This window comes from Ahaetulla prasina, chromosome 4 (genome assembly GCF_028640845.1).
Source record: "Ahaetulla prasina isolate Xishuangbanna chromosome 4, ASM2864084v1, whole genome shotgun sequence".
Lineage (NCBI taxonomy): Eukaryota > Metazoa > Chordata > Lepidosauria > Squamata > Colubridae > Ahaetulla > Ahaetulla prasina.
Genome location: NC_080542.1, coordinates 89,234,545 through 89,255,711, shown reverse-complemented (window position 1 = coordinate 89,255,711; position 21,167 = coordinate 89,234,545). Strand labels below are relative to the sequence as shown.

Genomic DNA, 21,167 nt, shown 5'->3' with positions numbered 1-21,167 from the left:
TGACATATTTGGAAATTCTGTGGAGGGAGAAGAACAAAGGGGAGGCTAAAATAACAAAGCCCAAAAAAGTTTTCCTATCTACAATTGGATTTGGAGAAACTAAAAATAACAAAAGAAAAGAACCAGCAGAAAAGTATTTTTTATGTAGATTTAAAACATTTTGACAGATTTGACAGTTAGTTTGAGATATTATGGATTTGAGAGAGACATCTGCTGGCAGAAAAAGAGTACTACAATATTTATTGGAAGTTAAAAGATAATTTGGAAACTGTGAGAACTTTTAAGGAATATTTGTCTTCCTACATTGCCTGGTTTCGATTCTCAATGGCTGTGGAAGATAACAAATCTTTAACTTGGAGTGGACTGGATAAATATTTGAACTGGACATTATTTGAAAACAAAGAGAGACTATATGGATTTTAAGTTTTAATTAAAAGTAACATAACTCAAAAGTTTTAACAATTTATTAAATTGGCAATATGGTGTCTTGGATGTGTGAGGAATTAATTGAGATGTTTAAAAATATGTGCGAATCACTAAAAGATAATAAAAAAATCAGAAATTTTGTTGGAATACACAGAACAGGAAATAAGGGAGAAGGCGGCAAAAGAGAGTATAAATGAGGAACCAGAAAATAACATTGAAGAAAAAGGAATTGAACGCAAAAAGCAGTTAGATGATTTCAGTGGGATCCACAGTGGCAAAAAAGAGTGGATGGAGGGAACATCCCCCAAAAAAGAATCAATCAAAAGATAAAGAGGAAAATAGTGAAAAGAGATTAGGAGAAAGCTTGGGGAGAACTAACGAATAATATATCTAAAAGTGAGAAAGTGAGAAAAAAGTTTCAGAAGAAAAGATATAATCAAGATAAAAAAAGAAGAAGAGAATGGGATAAAAGGAGAAAATTATCAAGAAGTGGAATTTTGGAGAGACCAAGAGAAAATGGTTAAAAAGGGGAAGATTAGTGGAAAGGAGGAAGGGAAATAAGGTATATATTAGTAGATTTAAAGGAACTATATTAATATTATTAATTGTGGATGGTCAACTAAATTAAGGGGTTTTAATGTAAGATTTGAATACGATGATGTACATTGCTTATAGTAAAACAGAATAGCAGATGAACTGTGAAATAGCAATTTGGTTTAATTTTGAAGACAATTTAAATTAAGATAAAGTTGAAATATTAAAAACGGATGGGGATTTTGAGAAATATATTTTGTAATGGAGAAATAAGTAATTAATTGATGTTATTGTAAGAGATTAGGAATTAAGGGCAGATAGTGACATTGTTTATGTATTAAGAAGAATTAAGATAAGATAAAGATATATGGAAAAAGAATATTATGGCTGAAATTGGAAATATGTAAAATGGACTTTTAAAAAAAAGAACAATATAGCAAAAGCTGAAATAACAGGAAATGGTGAAAAATTATTAATTTGTGATAAATAATTATATTTTTTGTAAAGTTTTTTTTATTTTTTTTACACACAAACAACAACATACAATGCATCTTTTCTGAACAGAATATCGGCCAGGTAACATGATCATATCAGATTTAGTTCTTTTCCAACACTTCTTACATGCTTTCATCAATATATTTTCTCTCATTTTTATTTTCCTATTTACATTTCTCTTTATAAATCTAATCTTACCCTTCACTCCCAATTTTAATCTTTTATCAAATTTCCCCTCTTTTCCCCCTTTTTCTGCCCCCATTTATATTAAACCCTTATATTCCCATTTAATAATTATATTCTTTTATATCTTCTACTTATCCAACATCAACATCATTCATGTCTTTGCATTTCAGTGACAATTCATAGATTGTTAATCATAATCAAAAAAAGAAAAGAAAAAACAAGAAAAAACTCAGTTTTTCTTCATAATATCATTTCTAAAATATCATTAATACATCCATAAAAACCTTCAAACATTTTTCCTCATTTTAAATTCCAATTCAATATTTAAATCATTTAGTATAATGCCAACTCTATTTTGTGCTTTAAATTCCATTAGTATTTCAACCAGTAATTTATTTCAGTCCTTTTTTATTTTCCTCTTTTTTCTTTTTTTCTCTTAAAATTCTTTACTCTTTGCTTGTCCTGTATTTCCATCCACTCTCCTTTTCCCCACTTCCCCAATTTTTATCTTTTCTCTATTAATCCCTAGATCAGTGGTTCTCAACCTTTATAGTGCTTTAATACAATTCCCCATGATGTGGCAACCCCTTTAATACAATTCCCCACAATGCGGCGATCCCCAACCGTAAAATTATTTTCGTTTTGAATTTATCACACCTGAAGCCATATTGGCTAGCGATCTGAACTGCTTGCGATTGCCTTGAGGACGGAGGCATTAAAGCGGAGACTCCTCCCCTATTAAGTTTATCGCGCTTGAAGCCAGATTAGGCTAGCAATTGGGAGTGATTGCAGCTGGCTTGAAAGGGAGACATCAGAGCAAAGATTTCTCTTTTTTAATCCATCGCGCCTGAAGCCGAATTCGGCTAGCGATTTGAAGAGCCTGCAGCTGGCTTATGAAGTCAACCATTGGAGCGCGATTCTTCAATTCACAACTATACTTCCCATATTTCTGATGGTCTTAGGCGACCCCTGGCAAATCATCATTCGACCCCCAACAGGGTCTCGACCCACAGGTTGAGAACCGCTGCCCTAGATGATTGTTTAATTTTGTTTTTTTTCTTTCCTTCTTTCTCTCCTTGTCTCTTCCTTCCCTCCTTATTTTTATTTGCCCTTCTTGTTTGCAATATTTTTCCATCTACTATCCTAATTCCCCTTTTAAAAATTTCTTTTTTATTACTGCAGCTCCCAGTGTAATCTTCTAAATTCTTTGTTCTATTTCCCTTCTTATTTTCCCCTTCTTTATAAGTCCCTTCACCTCTCCCTCATTTAATATTTCATAATCATTTATTAATTCATCATCAATATTTTTTCCTTTGTCTTCCAACGCTCTCTCTTGCTTCATGGTTTCTTTGTTTGCTGTAAGTTCCAGTGCAACTCCAAATTCTTCTCATTTCTGTTTTTCATATGGTCTTGTAATTATTTCTTTTATTTCTCGCTTTAAAGTCATATGCATCTTTTTCATCATTTCGATTATTTCCTGTGCTATTCTGTATTTTCGGGGTTGTATTTTTATTTTATCAAAGTCAAACAGCTTGCAGGCAAAATCCTCCCTTTTAGTTCTCACCAGCCTTATTGCTTCAGCAAGGGAATTTTCCACAACAAATGTTAGTCAGTGTAATTTTCCCTTCCATCTGAAGGTATCTCTTTCCAATCCACAGTTCTAATCAACAATTAACGAAAGTATCCATTTTGTTTCTTTTTCTTAAAGCCGCACTTTATTTTGCTTTTACTTTTTAACTGTTCCAATTAGTTCAATTTGAAGTTTATGTCCCAACTGAATTAAGTCCAACTCACAGGGGAAGAGCAAGTTAGAGAGATTTCACCACGTTGTAATTTTAAATCCCCCAGCTTTCTTTTTATATTTTAGAAACAGATTTTAAAAATCTCCAAACTTCTCCAACTTTATTTAAGGGTTTCATTTCCCCACCTTCTGTTTGAGGGGTCTCCAATTCAATTTGAAAAGCCAAATTTCTTTCAGATCTTAGGGTAACTGCTTCCGTTTCTCTTATTTTACTATGTTTACATTCCTTCTTAGTTTAGCCACTATTCTACCGCCAAATATTTTTTTTTGCCAATGTCAAATTAAAGTATTTTCTTGTGAGTTGGTGTTCACTCCCCTGACTTCAACGTTCCATCCAAATCACCGCTTCTGCTCAAAATCTTGGTCTGGTTGCCCCAGCTTAATGATGGCTGCTATAGCCACTGCCGAGTTGAAGAGCTTTCCTTTGACCTCCGAGGAATTTGCCGGTTTCTCTTAGTCATCTGAGGTGCCTCTCCTTCTTCACTTCCTTACAGGACAGTTCTGATCCAAAGACCCCTCAAATGGCAGTTTGTCGGCCTGGGAATTTGCAGAGCTCGCTGTTCCGTGACCGTCTTGCCACGATGCTTCTGGTCAAATCCAATAATAAATCGGATGATAAATAATTATATAAAAGAGATGAATATGGAAAAATAGGAAGATTGGAATAGATTATAAAGATCGATAAATATAAGATGTGTAAGATGTGACCCAGTCAACACTTTATTCATAAAATATGTATGATGAAAGAAAAATTCTAATAAAACTTGTTTTTCAAAAAAAATATGAATTAGAAATACTGCCTAATATACTTCTCAGTTATTGATTTATTGTGCTCTGTGTTTGTTACTTATTTTAGAATAATATTTCTGCAGTCTCTGCAGAAGGAAGAAAGTGTGATATTTTCTCTATCTCTCCAAAGCTAAAAAGTCTAATCCAGGAGTGTCAAACTCAATTTCACTAAGGGCTCAATTTCATCAGGGCTGTGGTTGACCTCAAGAGACCGGCTGGCCATGGCCAACTGAGTGGGTGTGGCCGACTGGGTGGATGTGGTTGACTTGGTGGGTGTGGCCAACAGGGTGGGCAGGGCCATCTTGATGTCATTTACCAAACTGCTGGCATGTTTCCTCTTCGCATTGGGTAGACGGGGCTGAAGCCACACTGATCCAATGTTTCCTCTTTGCATTGGGTAGACCGGGCCAAAGTAGGGCTGGCCCAATGTTTCCCCTTTGCATTGAGCCAAAGCAACGTGGGTAGACTGGGCTGAAGCAACATGGGCCGGCCCCTTACATTTTCCAGGATAGCCCAGTAGGCCAGATCTGACCACATCGTGGGCTGGATCTGGCCCATGGGCCTTGTGTTTGACATCTCTGGTCTAATCCATATTGTCTATTCCCTTACAGCTGTTCTGATCTTGTTGCCCTTTTCAAAAGTTGCCAGAATGCATAGTGGTTCATTAAGAATTAATTTGCTACAGTGCAGGGACTATAGCAGAAATCTACATCTACATGTATAAATCTACATCTACGGCCTATCAGATGTAGCTTCCTAGATGACAGAACCCATAACATGTCCATCTGGTGGAGCAGGCAGATGAAATCAGGAAAAGGTGGTCCCTCAAATAGCGCAGTCACATTCTACATAGGGCTTTAAAGAGCAATGCCAAAACCTTGAATTGGATCCAGAAACAAATGCAGCTTGTGCAGCATAGATGCAATGTATGTTCTACCAGAACTTCTTGGTGTTTATATTTGAAGTTTTGACAATCATCTATACATCTTTTTATAAAAATTCTTTTTTAAGATTGTAGCACAATGTAAATTTCAACCCCTTTGTACTTTGTACTCCCACTGCTGTATTTGTATATTATACAAATGAATGGATGTGAATATGAAATATTTAGTCCATTTTTTCATAGTCTTTAACTTCTTGGTATTCTGTTTTTATTTTTGACAAAACTTTGTACATTTTAGCAATAAGATGTTTATCACTTATATGCAATTTGATTTGTTTTAATCATTTTTAGTGATTAATTTTTAAATCAAGTTCAATTTTTTCTGAGAAATGAAAAACAGTGTTATTTATACCCTTCTGATACTAAATCTCCTCTTGATTTTATTTTAAATTGAGTGTATTCTAGCAATTCAATATACCTTAACTATTTTATTTAGTTGCCATTTTTTTCTATAATGTGCTTCTTATGGGAATGGCCAAAAAGGTATTTTTGAACATATTCTAGATTTAAGTTTATTCCAAATTCTCAATGACATGTCTTAACAAAATTATTTCTGACATCTATATGAAACTTTATCATATTGTAAATATGCATGCAACCAGTGGTGAGACCGAAATAATTTAACAACTGGTTCTCTGCCCTAATGACTATTTTAAGAAAATTAAACAGTCTGGCAGCAAAAACCCAGGAGCAGGGGAAGCCCCCCCCCCATTGTTTTGAGACACCAGACTAGTGTGCACTCATGTGCCTCCAACCCCCTTGCGTGCTGCAAAGCCAGATTCTAGCAGCAAGGGATTGGAGGCACATGAATGCATGATAGTCTGGCAATTTTGGAGTCAGTTTGCCAAACTCAATAAAAAATTAGGTATTGGTTCTGCCAAACTGGTGTAAACCAGCTGAATCCCACCACTGGATGGAAGGAAGACTCAACCTTAAGCCACTGAGAATTGAACTGCTGGCAGTCGACAGAATTAACCTGCAATGCTGCATTCTAACCACTGCAGTACCACCGTTCTTGGGGATAGGGGAGCAGAAAAGGAGCAATTCTGATCTGTCATCATTACCCTATTACCAATCCACCACTTTTTCTTCCTCATAGACCTACACCTACCTTTGCTTTTACTTCTAATGTGTGTGAAGAATATGTTTTAAGTTACTTTTGTTGTTCGTCAAGTGAGCTCTCTGTGTAGCCACAGAGATGAACAGTTAGGAGAGTCTCCTACATTCACAATTCTCATCAGAGCAGGAAGTAAAAGTTGCAGTCAGAGGAGCCTTTCATCAGCTTCAACATACTTGCTAGTTTTGACCTTTCCTGGACTAGATGACACTGAAGACAGTGACTTATGCCCTTACATCTCCTAGCTTGACTACCATCATTTTCTACATATGTTGTTATCCTTAAAATAACCTAAAAGCTACAGATAGCACAAAATCCACCTACTGCTGGACTTCCGGCTGACGTCATGGTGAGATCAGACGTGAGGAGTGATTTCCACGCTCCCACACCAAGTTCTCCCCGTTAGAGGGCTCCGAAAGGAGCTAAACCCATCTTGGAGGAGCGGTGAAGAAAAAAGGGGTGCCCTGCAGGTTATGGAGAGTTGCAATCTCTCCCACTTGATTCAGGGCTTTCTTCTCTCTACCTCACGATGAGGAAAAGAGACAGCCAAAAATGGCTGCCATGAAGCTGGGACAGCCGAAGCAACAAAGAAAGCGTAGGAGCAGTGTAAATGAACAGTGAATGGAACTAAATGAGATGATTTCTTTTTTACCTAAAACCTAATCCTAAAAAGAAAAGAGGAAAAAAAATTCAGAAGAGACTCTTAACTATTTGTTAAAATGGCAAATAACCACATAGAGAAAAACTACAGACCTGAAAAAAAGGAACTAAGAGGGAAAAAGTTAAAAATTCCAAAGCATAGAAAATTGTATGGTTAAATTGGACAGGCGTTATCTTGGAAAGGCATTTTAAAATGCTGGATCTATTTACTTTAATAATTAACTTTGCTTTTATAAATCAAATTAAAATTGGATTAAATACCTGTTAGAACTGAGACAATGCTGAAACCTAAACTGAGAGTGCCATCTACCGATGAATGAAAATATACCATACTCTATAAGCCTGGAAATTTTTTGATAAGAAAAATAAATATTTATTTGGAGAACTGTGCTGATACTTACTTTTTAAATTTTTTTTCAATTACAAGGATATAAACATTCCATCTTTTCTTAAGCAGTGTGTCATCTGGGTACAAGCATCTCTGTGCAACTTCTTTCACCATTTGCAACATCATTCACATTCACATTAATATTTCTCTAAACTTATAGTATATTAAACAATTAAACATTTCCAAACTCCTTTTTTATTCTCCGACCATTGATAAAATTCTTCCCATATCATATAATATTCAGTTTGTTCTTTCTCCATAATTGCTAATGTTAATCTGTTCATTTCTGCACATTCTAATATTTTCCTAACCACCTTATCAATGGGAATAGAAATAGAATAACAGAGTTGGAAGGGACCTTGGAAGTCTTCTAGTCCAATCCCCTGCCTAGGCAGGAAATCCTACAATACTTCAGACAAATGGTTATCCAACATCTTCTTAAAAACTTCCAGTGTTGGAGTATTCGCAACTTCTAGAGGCAAGTTGTTCCATTGATTAATTGTTCTAATTGTCAGGAAATTTCTCCTTAGTTCTAAGTTGCTTCTCTCCTTGATTAGTTTCCACCCATTGCTTCTTGTCCTGCCCTCAGTTGCTTTGGAGATTAGTTTGACTCCCTCTTCTTTGTGGCAGCCCCTGAGATATTGGAACACTGCTATTATGTGTCCTTCTTTTCATTAAACTAGACATACCCAGTTCCTGCAACTGTTCATGTTTTAGCCTCCAGTCCCCTAATCATCTTTGTCAGTAGTGAATTTCTTCACTTTTCCAATGTTGTGCAAATACAATTTTAGCTGTGGTTAATAAATAAATAATTAAATATACATTCTCTTTATTATACATTTCAGGTAAAATTCCTAGCAGAAATATTTCTGTTTTCAACTCAATACATTGCTGTACCATCTCTTCCAACCATGTCTTAATTTTTGTCCATTAATTCTTTGCTTCTCCACATGTCCGCCACATATGATAGTAAGATCCAGATATTTGGTGGCACTTCCAGCATTTAGCTGATTTATTTTTAAACATCTTTGCCAGTGCAAGATGCCATCTGTAAAACATCTTATACAAATTCTCTTTATATGCAGTTGACATTGTTAATTTATAATTCCTGTCCCACAATTTCTGCCATTTATCTAGTTCTATCGTATAACAAAAGTTTTTCGCCCATGCTATCATTGTCTCTTTTACTTGTTCCTATTCCAATTTTATACCCAGTAAGTAACTCTACAGTTTCTTTATTAACCTTTCTTCTATTCCTGTTAAGATTTTATTTAACTGTTAATTCTTTGTAAAAACCCTGTACTTTAGCATCTTTTTCATATCTAGACTGTATCTGCACTTGTGAATACCACATTATATCAGTCCTTTGCTCACTCATTTCTTCTTTTGTTTTAAGTTCTCCCTTTTCACTCAAAATCTTTTTATATCTGACAATATTTTCCCTATTAATAATATTTGGGTGAATCAATGCTTCCATTGTTGAAAGCCAAACTGGCATCCTCAAATAGTGGTGTTGTTTAGTTTTCTCCCACACTGACATTAGTGCATTCCTTATGTAATGTCTTTGGAAATATCCATGTATCTTATTTTTCCCATATCATAAGAAAGCGTGCCACCTCAATTGTAAATCAAGTCCTTCCAAAGTCAGTAATCTTATAGTCCTCAGTACAATCCACTCTTTCATCCATGTTAGTACAGCAACCTGATAGTACAATTTCCAGTTTGGTAGTCCAAAGCCGCCTCTACTTCTTATAGCCACAATTGCATTAAAATCTCCCAGGACACACATATTTCCATACCTAAATTCTGTTATTTTTAAATGAACTTTTCTATAAAATTCCTCTTGGTTAACATTTGGTGCATATATTGCTACCAAAAGTATCAGTTTGTTATTCATCATTATTTCCATTATCAAAATTCTTCCTCATTCATAAAAATTTGTTTAACATTTATTGTCTCTTTTATATATAAGGTTTTTCTTTTATAGTGGTAAAGAAGTATATAACGTCCCAATTTAAGGATATTCCAATACTTTCATATGTTGTTTTTTATGTGTACTTCTTGCAAATAAATTATGTCTAATTTTAATTTTTCTAGTCTATGGAAAGTCCTTTTCCTTTTTATTACCAAATTCAGTCCATTTATATTAATATTATATTAATTTGAATTCTTCCATAGTTATTTGTAGATAGGTTTTGTTGTTCTAATCTTATCTCTCTTGGTTCTTTTGCTCTTGCCCCCTCTCTTATTGCTATTTCCTACCAGTCTCTTTCATCTTCTTTTTTTGTGTACTTCTCTCTTCACCTCTCCTTCTCATTGTCTTGGCTCTTCTTTGTCACTTATTCTCATTTCCTCTTGTGGTCCAAAATATGACTCATAAAATTGTCCTGCTTGTTCTATAGCATCCAGTCTGGGTCTTTGCTCCATCCAGGTCATCAATATTCCCTCCGGAATCAACTATGTGAAATTTACTCCATGCTTCATTAATTGTCTTGTTAAGAATTGATATTCTTTCCTTATTTCTCTTACTCTCCTCGGGACCTATTTTAGTACCACTATTCCATTCTCCTTATATTTTAAAGCCTTGTCTCTTGCTCTTTGTAGAATTTCTGCCTTCATTGGGCTCCTGCCAATAACTCTGACATTATTTCTGCTAAATTTTCTCCTTTTTTTTCTTCCATATTCTGAAATCACAGGTAATAGTCAGCCCTGTTCATTTCCAATGAGATTATTATTCTTTCTTTATTTTTGTCTGTTAATGTAAGACTATTATCAACTTCATCCACTTTTTTCTCTACATGTTCAACTTTTTCTTCTACTTTTCTTCTACGTTCATTATTTGCCATCATTTGTTGGACATTCTCTAGCTTATCTTCTACTTTCTTTAATTTATCATCTACTTTCCCTATTTTTTCTTTAATTTCTTTGAAATCATCATGCAATAATTGGATCATTCCTTTCAATTCTACCTATATTGCATTTGCTTTTTCTTGTTGTACTAGAGCATCCAAGGTCCTTTGTCCAGAGAGGCTCAAAGCTGCTGAGGAGGATGCTGATGATAATGCTGACATTGTTTTTCCCATCTTGAATCTTTTTAGAATTTGTAATCCACAAGGAAAAGAGAGTGTAGCAATCAATTATAATCCAAAAATGAAAACAGAAAAAAAGAAAAAGAAAACAGAGTAGACAAAAAACAAAACAAAAGAAAAACCACAAGTTACCATAATCCAAAAATCCAAAGGTTCCAAAATTTTCAATTTTTTAACTCCCCTTCTTATGCTTGTTATTTTCTTTGGGTTCTTCAGACCCTAATCCTTTAATATACAGCCAAAAGGGATAGTATATTGATAAATTGTAATCCACATAGGCCCACCAAACCCAATTGTTTTATATTGCCTAAGAAAGGGTTCACAGAGTTCACAGAGCCAGAGGGGGAAAAAAGGAAAAAAATAGTCTTTTACTGCCTATGTTTCCCTTTGAGTTTCAAGAGCTAAGCTATTTAAAGAGAACAGGTTTCAGTCTTACGCTTTTTATCTCAGTTATTAGTCTGAACAACTTGTAACACCAAGGTTATTTCTAATAGCCTGTTCATATCTTTATTTACACAATTTCTCAAGGTTTTATCTGCAGCTGCAGCTCCCAGTTTCCACTTCCAACGTCTGCCCATAGATGGCACTCTGGCTCTGCTACTCTCTCTTCTGTCCTTTCTCTTTCAAACAGTATATCTGGTTTAGTCTTTAAGAAAAATAAAATAAACTAGTAGCAAAAAAGGAAATTTAGCTTATCCAAGTATTATGGAATTCAAAACTTCTCTCCAATCCAATAATATATTTGAGATTCCAGTCCCACTTTTAGTACAGAATATTTTCATTCTTTTCTAAAAGTTTCTCCAGCCAAACTTCCCGTTCCAAGCCAGCTCTAAAAGCTCTTCTCACCACTTTGCAGGGGAGGTGGATTAAAAAAACAAAACAAATCCACCTCCTTTTAGGCATCCCACTTCCACCAGCTACTTCCCAGGGGGACTCTTAACTCCACTTCTAGAAAACAATTCGGAGTTGGAAATCTCTCACCCAGATTGATCACACTGACAGTCTCTCTCTTCAATGCGTCTTTCCTGTGGCTGCCCCAGCTTCAGTCCGGCACACAATAGCCATCTTTTCCACTCTGTCAGGTTTTGGAGCCTTCTCTGGATCAATCAGGGTGTTTGTGGACTCCCTGAGATCAGCAGAGTGCACTCTTTTTGTTCCTTGCCTGTTCAAGATGATTCTGTTCCAAACGGATTGTCCCAGCAGCTGGATTCGGCGCTGTCCCCCAGACCTCCCAAGGGATGTGTCGTCTTGCTGCTAGCCACACCCTCTCCTGTGCTGATTCTTACTGTCCTATATTTATCTACTCTATGACTATAGGTTCAACTGTGAGAACAAGGAAGATACCTCAGTAAAGCAATATTTGAATGCTAAGATATTTGTCTAAACTCATAGAGGCGATACAAGGAGATATTTGGAGAGCTTCCTGGACTACCTGAACATCTGATGGAATAATCCTGGGACATAAAAGAACTGTGACTATTGTATTCTTTGAGGAGCAACTTTAGGCATGAATATATGGTTTTTGGATTATTGAGTAAGAGTAGACTTTATCAAAATAAGATGAGATGCTCCACATGGGGGATATGAGTAGAAGTTCAAAAGAAATACTGTTGATGTTCCAAAGCATTAAGGATACTATGACAAAGAACTTTAGGGACGTAAACAATTTAATGCAAAGCATAGATGGGAAAATAGAAAATATTTTACAAGGGCCAATGAATAAAGATCAAGATGTCCAGGAAAGGAGGAGACAACAGAAAGAATGGAGGAAAAGACAGAACAGACAAATCAGCAAACAAAACAAGAAGATAAGAACAAGAAGATTATAAGGATTATAATGACTAATGGAATAAATCAGGGAAAAAGTATCTTAAGAGATTTAAAAATGGAATGGGAAGATACCATTGAAAGAGAGATAAGGGTTTGGGCAGATACTCTGAAGGCTTGGCAATAGAATAGAAATAGAAATAGAACAGAATTCTTTATTGGCTGATTGGACACACAAGGAATTTATCTTTGGTGTATATGCTTTCAGTGTACATAGGGAAAATAAAATGCATTCATCAAGAATAAAAAGTTATAACACTTAGTAATCGTCAAGGTTACTAATAAGCTATCAAATCATACTAGCAAATAAAAACAATATAAATTGAAAGATAAAGTGACATGGTTATAGTAATAAGTGGGAAGAGATAGATATTAGTAAGGAAGAGAAGAATAATAGTAATACAGTCTTAGTAAATTATTTGACAGTGTTGCGGGAATTAGTTGTTAAGCAGAGTGATGGCATTTGAAAAAAAATTGTCCTTGTGTCTATTTGTTCTGGTGCGCAGTGCCCTATAGCATAGTTTTGAGGTAGAAGTTGAAACTATTTATGTCCAGGATGTGAGGGGTCTGTAGCAGGGGTGAAATGCTCCCGGATCGGAAGGGATCGCGTGATCCGGTAGCGATGGTGGCTGCTGGTTCGGAGGACCGGTAGCAAAAATCCCTGGCCCTGGCCCCTGCCTCTGCTGAGCCGCACCATCTGCAGAGGTTTTTTTTTTTTACTTTTAAAAGCCGGTTTTGCTTCAGCCGAAACAGGCCTTTAAAAGTAAAAAACAGCAGAACCTTACTTGTACTCTTACTTGTAGAAAACATGTTTTCTACAAGTAAGAGTAAAGATTCTAAGGCACTTCCCTGATTACTGAGGAACGCATGGCCACAGCCCGAAAGCAGTTTCAGTTTCAGCCAGACAGCATCAATCGGTCAGCTAATCTATTTCCTCGGTGATCAACTGGCTGGCTTTGCTAGCTGAGGAACTCTGAGATTTGAAGTCCAAAATAAAATAAAATAAAATAATAAAATAAAATATTTGTGCAGCTTTCTGAGATTTGTTGTGTTTCTGTAATGTTTCACTCTACACAAACACACAAAATCTCAGAAAGCTGTATTGTGTGTGTGTGTGTGTTAGGTGTGTGTGTAAAGTGTGAAAGTTGGTTTTTGAGCTTTTTGTGGCTATGTGAAGTGTTAAGTGCAGCTGCTTTTACATTGTGTGTGTGTGTGTTAGTTGTGTGTGTAAAGTGTGAAAGTTGGTTTTTGAGCTTTTTGTGGCTATGTGAAGTGTTAAGTGCAGCTGCTTTTACATTGTGTGTGTGTCAGTTGTGTTGTGTTGTGTGTGTGTAAAGTGTGAAAGTTGGTTTTTGAGCTTTTTATGGCTATGTGAAGTGTGAAGTGCAGCTGCTTTTACATTGTGAGTCAGTTGTGTTGTGTTGTGTGTGTGTAAAATGTGAAAGTTGGTTTTTGAGCTTTTTGTGGCTATGTGAAGTGCAGCTGCTTTTACATTGTGTGTGAGTCAGTTGTGTTGTGTGTGTCTAAAGTGTGAAAGTTGGTTTTTGGTACCTCTTATTGTTTTTTTATACTTTGTTTATTATTTTTATTATTTATTGTTATTGGCCACACCCACCAAGCCATCTGACCACCAAGCCACGCCCACCAATTAAGCCACGCCCACAGAACTGGTAGGGAAAATTTTTAGATTTCACCCCTGGTCTGTAGATATTTTCACAGCCCCCTTTTTGACTTATGCAGTATACAGGTCCTCAATTGAAGGCAGGTTGGTAGCATTTGTTTTTTCTGCAGTTCTAATTATCCGTTGAAGTCGGTATTTGTCTTGTTTGATTGCAAAGCCAAACCAGACAGTTATGGAGGTGCAAATGACAGACTGAATAATTCGTGTGTAGAACTGGATCAGCAGCTCTTTGGGCAGTTTGAGCTTCCTGAGTTGGTGCAGAAAGAACATTCTTGGTTGAACTTCATTGATGATGTTTTTGATGTTATATGTCCATTTTAAGTCTTGAGATATGATAAGAAACTTGAAGGTCTCTACTGTTGATACTGTGTTGTCTAGTATTGTAAGAGGTGGTAGTATGGGAGAGTTTCTCCTAAAATCTACCACCATTTCTACGGTTTTGAGTGTGTTTAGTTCAAGATTGTTCTGGTTGCACCACAAAGCTAGTTGTTCAACATCTGTATGCAGATTCATCATTGTCTCGAAAGAGACCAGTCATTGTTGTATCATCTGCAAACTTCAGTATTTTAACAGAGGGATCTTTTGAGATGTAATCATTGGTAAATAGAGAGAAGTGGAGAGAGTACACAGATTGGGGGGCTCCTGTGGTAATTGGATAGTTATCAGATGTGATTTTGCCTAGCTTCACTAGCTGCTTCCTATCGGTTAGGAAGCTTATAATTCATTTACAAGTGTGGTCAAGTACAGCTAGCTGATTTAGTTTAGTTAGAAGAATATATGGAATGATGGTATTAAATGTTGAGCTGAAGTCTACAAAGAGGACCCTTGCATAATCTTTGGAAATTCAAGATGCTGTAGGATGTAGTGCAGAGTCATATTAACATCATCATCTGTCAATCTATTTGCTCGATAGGCAAATTGTAAGGGGTCTAATAGTGTATCCATGATGGTTTTCAGGTAGGACAGCACTAGCCTTTCAAAGTTCTTCATAATAACAGATGTCAGAGCAACTGGTCTTAAGTAATTCAGTTCCTTGATGTAGGGTTTCTTCGGCACTGGGATGATAGTAGAGCATTTGAAGCAAGAAGGAACATAGCACATTTCTAGAGATTAAAGATGTGGGTGAAGATGGGGGCCAGTTGGTCAGCACTAGCTTTTAAGCAAGGAGGAGTTATCTTGTCTGGGCCTGGTGCTTTTCCTGGCTTTTGTCTATGAAATAGACCTTGCACCTCCTTCTCTGTAATCACCAGAGATGGTGGGCCCAATGGGATGGGGTAGGTTGTAGGAGGCTTGGCTGATGTTGGTGTGTCTGAGATGGGCATTGTGGAGAAGGGTGGTAGTAGTTTTTTCTCAAATCTACAGTAAAACACATTCAGGTCATAGAATAGAATTTTATTGGCCAAGTGTGATTGGACACACAAGGAATTTGTCTTGGTGCAGTGTACTCTCAGTGTACATAAAAGAAAATCTGTCAGTTGTTGATTTCCTTCAGCATGGGATGAAGGTTTGCTGTAACCGGTGATATTTTTAAGAGTTTTCCACTTGTTTGCTGAGTGTCATTGTTGAGAATTGAGTCCTTATCTTTTCAAAGTAACTACTTTTTGCTGCTCTGATCTCTCTTGTTAATACATTTCTGGCTTAATTGTATAGCATTCTATCGCCTTTTTTGTAGGCTTCCTTTTTGGAATGACGTAGCTGCTTAAGTTTAGCCGTGAACCAAGGTTTATTGTTACTGTATAACACTGTAGTGTAGTTCACTGTCTTGATTTCTAGTTTTTATATTTTTCATTGGAAATTATTTTCCTATGAGCCTTCTTTCATGTTCAATCAAGTCTTGGTTGTGAGTAAATTATGTAGGTATATGTTGACTGTCAAGGGAAAATATTTTATAAGATAATAGTTGCAGTCATAAGATATCAATCAACTAATGCTGGTAAGAAATACATATTACAAAATATTTCTTTCATGCTACATGTTTTGTGTGTGTATATGCATGTGTGCATTTAGCACCAGCTTTTCTGTAATTTAGGAGTGGAAAACTCCATCAGTGTATTATTGCTAATCATGTGAATAAAATAAAGTCTTTGGAAGAATGACTATATTGAATTGGCTGCTAGCACATAAGCAAATATTTGGTTTCTTGCTTGTAACTTTAATGAATAGCCTCTGCCTCTTGTCAGTTGTGATAACTCTTACATCAATAACCTATGAACTTTTGTTTGTGGGAAAAGTTGTCTTTAGATACTTTCTATACAACTAAGGATTTTTTTAAAAAAGCAAAATGACTATATGAACTGAATGAACTGCTGTTATGGTGCAAATTATTCTGGAATACTTCCTTGTATTGTTCCAAATAATATTACGGGGTGTTTCCCAGTTTACCTTATGTGTGTGAGAGAGAAATTTGTTGGAGACTAAGTCTCTGAATTAAATTATATAGATTGGCAGAAAATGTCAGTTACAATTATTCTTTGAAACATTTCATTAAGAGATGATACTGTCATAACAAAGAAGAGAGAAGTCAAAGGAACGTAAGAATGGTCATTAGATGAAAACAACTGGATATTTATCAACAATGTAACTGACTTTCTCAGCAAGGTTCTGACAAGGGGTATTTTACTGACATCTGAAGGGCCAAAATTTCCCCACTCCTACATTAAGCTTCCTTAATTACTAAATAACTAAAATAATGGTTTGTGGTAAAATCTGATTACTGATTATTATATTTCCAAAAACAACTTTCAGCATTAGAGGATAGAGGACTGGATCAGATTTTTTGCTATTAGAGTAGTTAATAGGAATTATTAACTGCTCTAAAGATTATATGTCGCTACTTAAGTTGGATTTCAATAATAATACATGTCTTAAATCTTGTTGATTTTTTGTTCTGCTTTAAATAAAGCAAATCTGGATCCTAAAAATCAAAGATATTGCTTTTAATTTATTAGAAAAGTGATATTTTAAAATAAGTGTTCTGCACTCGGTGTGGTGTCTTAGCAACAAGACTTGATTATGTAAATGAGCATGACTTTGAAAAAATACTATGTGTCTTTTTGTGCAAATGGAACCTCAAATGGTTAATTAGCTAGCATTTATAGTTACAAAATGGTGGTTTAAAATTGAACGCTATAATGTCGGTTATAAAACTGTTGGAGCAAGCAATTCATAGCCATGATTTTGCTGTTATATTTTTTGAGAGAGAAGAAAAGGAACTTCATCATCAAAATGTGAAGGGAAGATGGTTCAGGCCTAACTTATAACATCCTACATGAATTGTCTTTCATGAATTGAAGTGAGACTATAGAATAAGTTATACATTTTTGGAAACAACAACACTGAAGTAAGCAGTGATCAACATAAATCTGTTTAATGATATAATGAGATGAGGAATGTTACATGTAAGCAGGATCTAATCAATATAATCAATAGATATAGTCAATACTAGCGTCTATTGTATTGACATTTTAAGATCAGCAAATGAAAATCAGAAGAAATCATAGGGTATTTATCCTTTCCTTCTAAAGTACTAGACTAATTTAATCTTTCATTGCAGGCTCAGCTAGAAGCTCAGAAAGCAACACAGGATTTTCAGCGAGCAACAGAGGTGCTACGGGCTGCTAAGGAAACCATTTCTCTTGCAGAACAGAGGCTGCTGGAAGATGATAAACGTCAATTTGATTCTGCATGGCAAGAAATGCTCAATCATGCCACCCAGCGGGTAGGTTGTATTACTATTCTTCCTATAAGTTTTTAAGCATTTTAGGAAGGAGACAGAATTAATACTTTACAGAATATTGCACAGGTTCTATCACTTACTTCAGGGACAGTTTATTCATAGATATCAGGAGAAAAGGAGCAAGACTATTTGCATGTAACTTTTCTAACTTCTAAAACAGGTAAAGCAATTATAGGTTAGTAACATGTAGAAAAAGGCTGAATCTGTCCATGAATGATATACAACTGGCCTGCTACTGCACAAATAAACATTTTGATTTAAAGGCACATAACTTATTCCTTCAGGTCTTTCATCAATAGCCATCAAAACTGAGTCCATCCACCTGCTGCTGGTCATGGTTTTCTCCCCCCCCCCATTTTCCAAGCATTCAGAAAGCTAGGTGGATTGATTTGTAATAATTGTTTAATAATCAGACTTCGGGCATTATTTATGATTAAAGGAAAGTAGCTTTTTTTTAAAGCAGGAAAATGGCTAAAGAGCCATGGTTAAAAATGGTTAAAAAGAAAAGTAATTGCCTTTTTAGAAAGACCGTGACATAGTAATCTAAACAGACTCTTCAAATTCAGTGATTCCATGATTCTGTGATTGAGTTTAATTTACATGGAAGTTTATCAATTTTTGCATTTTTGTAACACTGATAGAAGTATAGTCAAGTGGCCAATGGCATGTTGCTAACTTTAATAAATTATAGCAAGATATTTGTAACTCAGATTCCACTGAGCCCTCTTTTTCTATGTGGTTGTGCTATTTTACCAGATATTACTTAGACATTTGAGGAATATTGTTACTAAAAACAAACCAAGCTTTGCATATAGTAGCTTAAACTCAAAAATATTTTCATAATGCTTTTTAAAGGTTATGGAAGCAGAGCAGACAAAAACTAGAAGTGAACTTGTACATAAAGAAACAGCAGCCAAATACAATGCTGCCATGGTCAGAATGAAACAGTTGGAGAAGAAACTGAAAAGAGCTATCAACAAATCCAAGTAAGTTTAAATCTCTAAGGGATCACGTGATGTTATGATTGTTGAGTGATTTTCTGTCATGGTAAATAGAACCATGAGAAACCATGGGAAATGTCAAAGGCAGCCTTGAATCACAAACTCCTTCCAAATGCCCAATGCAAGACAAATGCAGAAGTCACAGAAATAAATATAATGGGATTGTAGCTCAGCAGTATAGTGTGTGATTCAGTGCAACTCATTTATCTGTGACATTGCCAGATAGGGATTAAAAAAGTCTTGCTTAGAGTTCTTCATAAAATCTTCTGTCAATCTGAATTAACAGCTAAGAGGCTTAAACTGTGGTTTAACTGTGGTATTAAGTTGCCTGAAAAACCACAGGAAAATTACATTATGGCTTAGCCACTGTAAAAAAGACCAGCTTGATGAATTGTACTGTGCCCTAATATTTGGTGCTTCATTTATCAGTTTGAGCTACTACTGTCTTGTGTTTGGAATGCCTTTCAGGATTGTTTAAAAGCATATCTTACTCACATTATATTAGCAAAATTATTGCTTGAGGCTGGTAAAATGAAACCATCTCACTATTCTAGTAGTTTTTCTGTTACAGTACAGTATTGTTTTTCAGTCTCTGCTTGACGGTAATAATAATTTAATCCAAGGGTTTTCAGATTCTGGATCAGATGCCTCTAGGTGGTTCTGAGCAACTGGGCAAAGTGGATCAGGTTTCATTTGAACTTGTTCTTGCTTGTTAGAGGCAGAAAATTTCCAAAGTTCTCCAGGTTTCACTCCTTGCTAGGTAGATTAGATCAAGAAGACAACTCCACAAGAAGCCTAAGCTACTTTTATTAATACTGGCTTTAATAACAGAATTTTGCAAATCTTATTGTATTCTTCCTCCTTCATACAGTTCAATAAATTGTCTATTTGAATTACTTCTGGATATTCTGAATTTAAGTGTTTTACTCCTCTTTACCTTGATAGTGGGATGCCTTTTATATCTTCATCAACATCATTGTTCTTACTCTCACTATTCTATTAGGCAATTTGAGAATCTGTATGCTGTCATAGATTAAGTTTAGGTACATTTATTGCCCAACCCGAAGCCCAATGAAATTTTTAGGGTTTTTTGGTAGGTAGGAGTGTCACATGAATTCATTAGCACAGAATTATGGTATATTTTGTATAAACAAATTCCACATATTGAAGTGAGAGGAGGGCTAGATTTTTTACTATCAACAGTATCGTAAATGGCTGATTGGATAGGGATTAAAAGGGAGTGCATTGTTCTACCAGTAATAAAGCTATTATGTTCCTATCCTTATAGGCCTTATTTTGAACTCAAAGCAAAATATTATGTACAATTAGAGGTATGTACTTTTTATTTATTTTATGTAGAAGATAAGTACAGTAGTTGATTGAGTTGTGGAGTCCTTGATGTTTCTGTGCTTGATTGTTTTCAGGTATTTCATTACCCAATTAGGTAGTTATTGATTTTTCTATTTAAAGCCATCAGACTCCCCCAAAAACAATAGAAAAAAATCCCTCACTACACTTGTTACTGTTGTAGTGGTTGTCTCATTTTAACAATGATGAAACTTATAGATAATGCAATATTTTGTATAAGTGGGTGGTATTGTCTTATGAAATTTGAGGAAGAATTCCCAGCATTTAGAATATTCAGTTCTAATTAATTTTATATCACATTTGCAGGAACCAAATTTTCAAAGTATAATTATAATGTATTAAAAGAATAAATCAAGTGTGGTAAGTTTTCTCATAGGACAGTTGACCCTATAGAAAAGGGGACAATCAAGTTTCTCCCTCCCCACCCCCCCCCGCCCCAGAACATTGCTATTATTTGCCTTGTAGTGTGGAGAATGTAGACAATATATTTCACTGAGGTGGAAGTTTTGCTCTGAGTAATGGGTAGTAACCTTTTAGTATGGAAATATTTTTCCTAAAAATAGTTAATCTGCAAATATGTGGAGTAATGACTTTTATATGATAATGTTAGAAATATATATCCACGGTGAAAAGTATCTCTACCTGCCACAATAGTCCACAAAAGTGTGTGTGTGTGTGTGTGTGTGCATGAAGTGCTTTTCTATCACAGCACTTGGTCTGCCCCAATATGGGAGGAAGCATACTGCTTCCCTTTTGCCTTTCAACTCCAATCCAGGATCCCTCAGGCAGTTGCTTTCATGACAAACTATTTTGTACCAAATTTGTGTTTTGCTGATAAAGAAATAAAGGGAGACTAGTATAGATCTATTTAGCTCTCATCAGCCAGCCATACCCTTACTTGGGATTCGAACTTGGGCTGGCTGCATACTAGGCAGTTGTATTAACCTCTGAGCCGACAAGTTCTCCTCTCTTTATCAGCTGAGCCAGGAGAGAGATTAAATGTTTTTCTGTCTGTATTGGGGCAGACCAGGTGCTTTGACGGAAAAACACACACACACACACACCCCACATATATTTAACACACACACAAACACATGTATGTATGTATGTGTATATATATGTGTGT

At 35.6% G+C, this 21,167-nt stretch overlaps 2 protein-coding genes across 2 annotated transcripts in view; one reads left to right on the top strand and one right to left on the bottom strand.

The window, feature by feature from the left end:
- CAPN7 (calpain 7) overlaps positions 1 to 21,167 on the bottom strand; it is a 111,661-nt gene that overhangs the window by 17,125 nt on the left and 73,369 nt on the right. The window lies entirely within an intron of this gene.
- Positions 1 to 21,167, top strand: part of SH3BP5 (SH3 domain binding protein 5) — a 60,340-nt gene that overhangs the window by 32,013 nt on the left and 7,160 nt on the right. Inside the window, exons 3-5 of the mRNA XM_058180021.1 lie at positions 17,490 to 17,654; positions 18,528 to 18,658; positions 19,962 to 20,004. Coding sequence (XP_058036004.1) covers positions 17,490 to 17,654; positions 18,528 to 18,658; positions 19,962 to 20,004 — 339 coding nt within the window. The remainder of the gene's footprint in view (positions 1 to 17,489; positions 17,655 to 18,527; positions 18,659 to 19,961; positions 20,005 to 21,167) is intronic.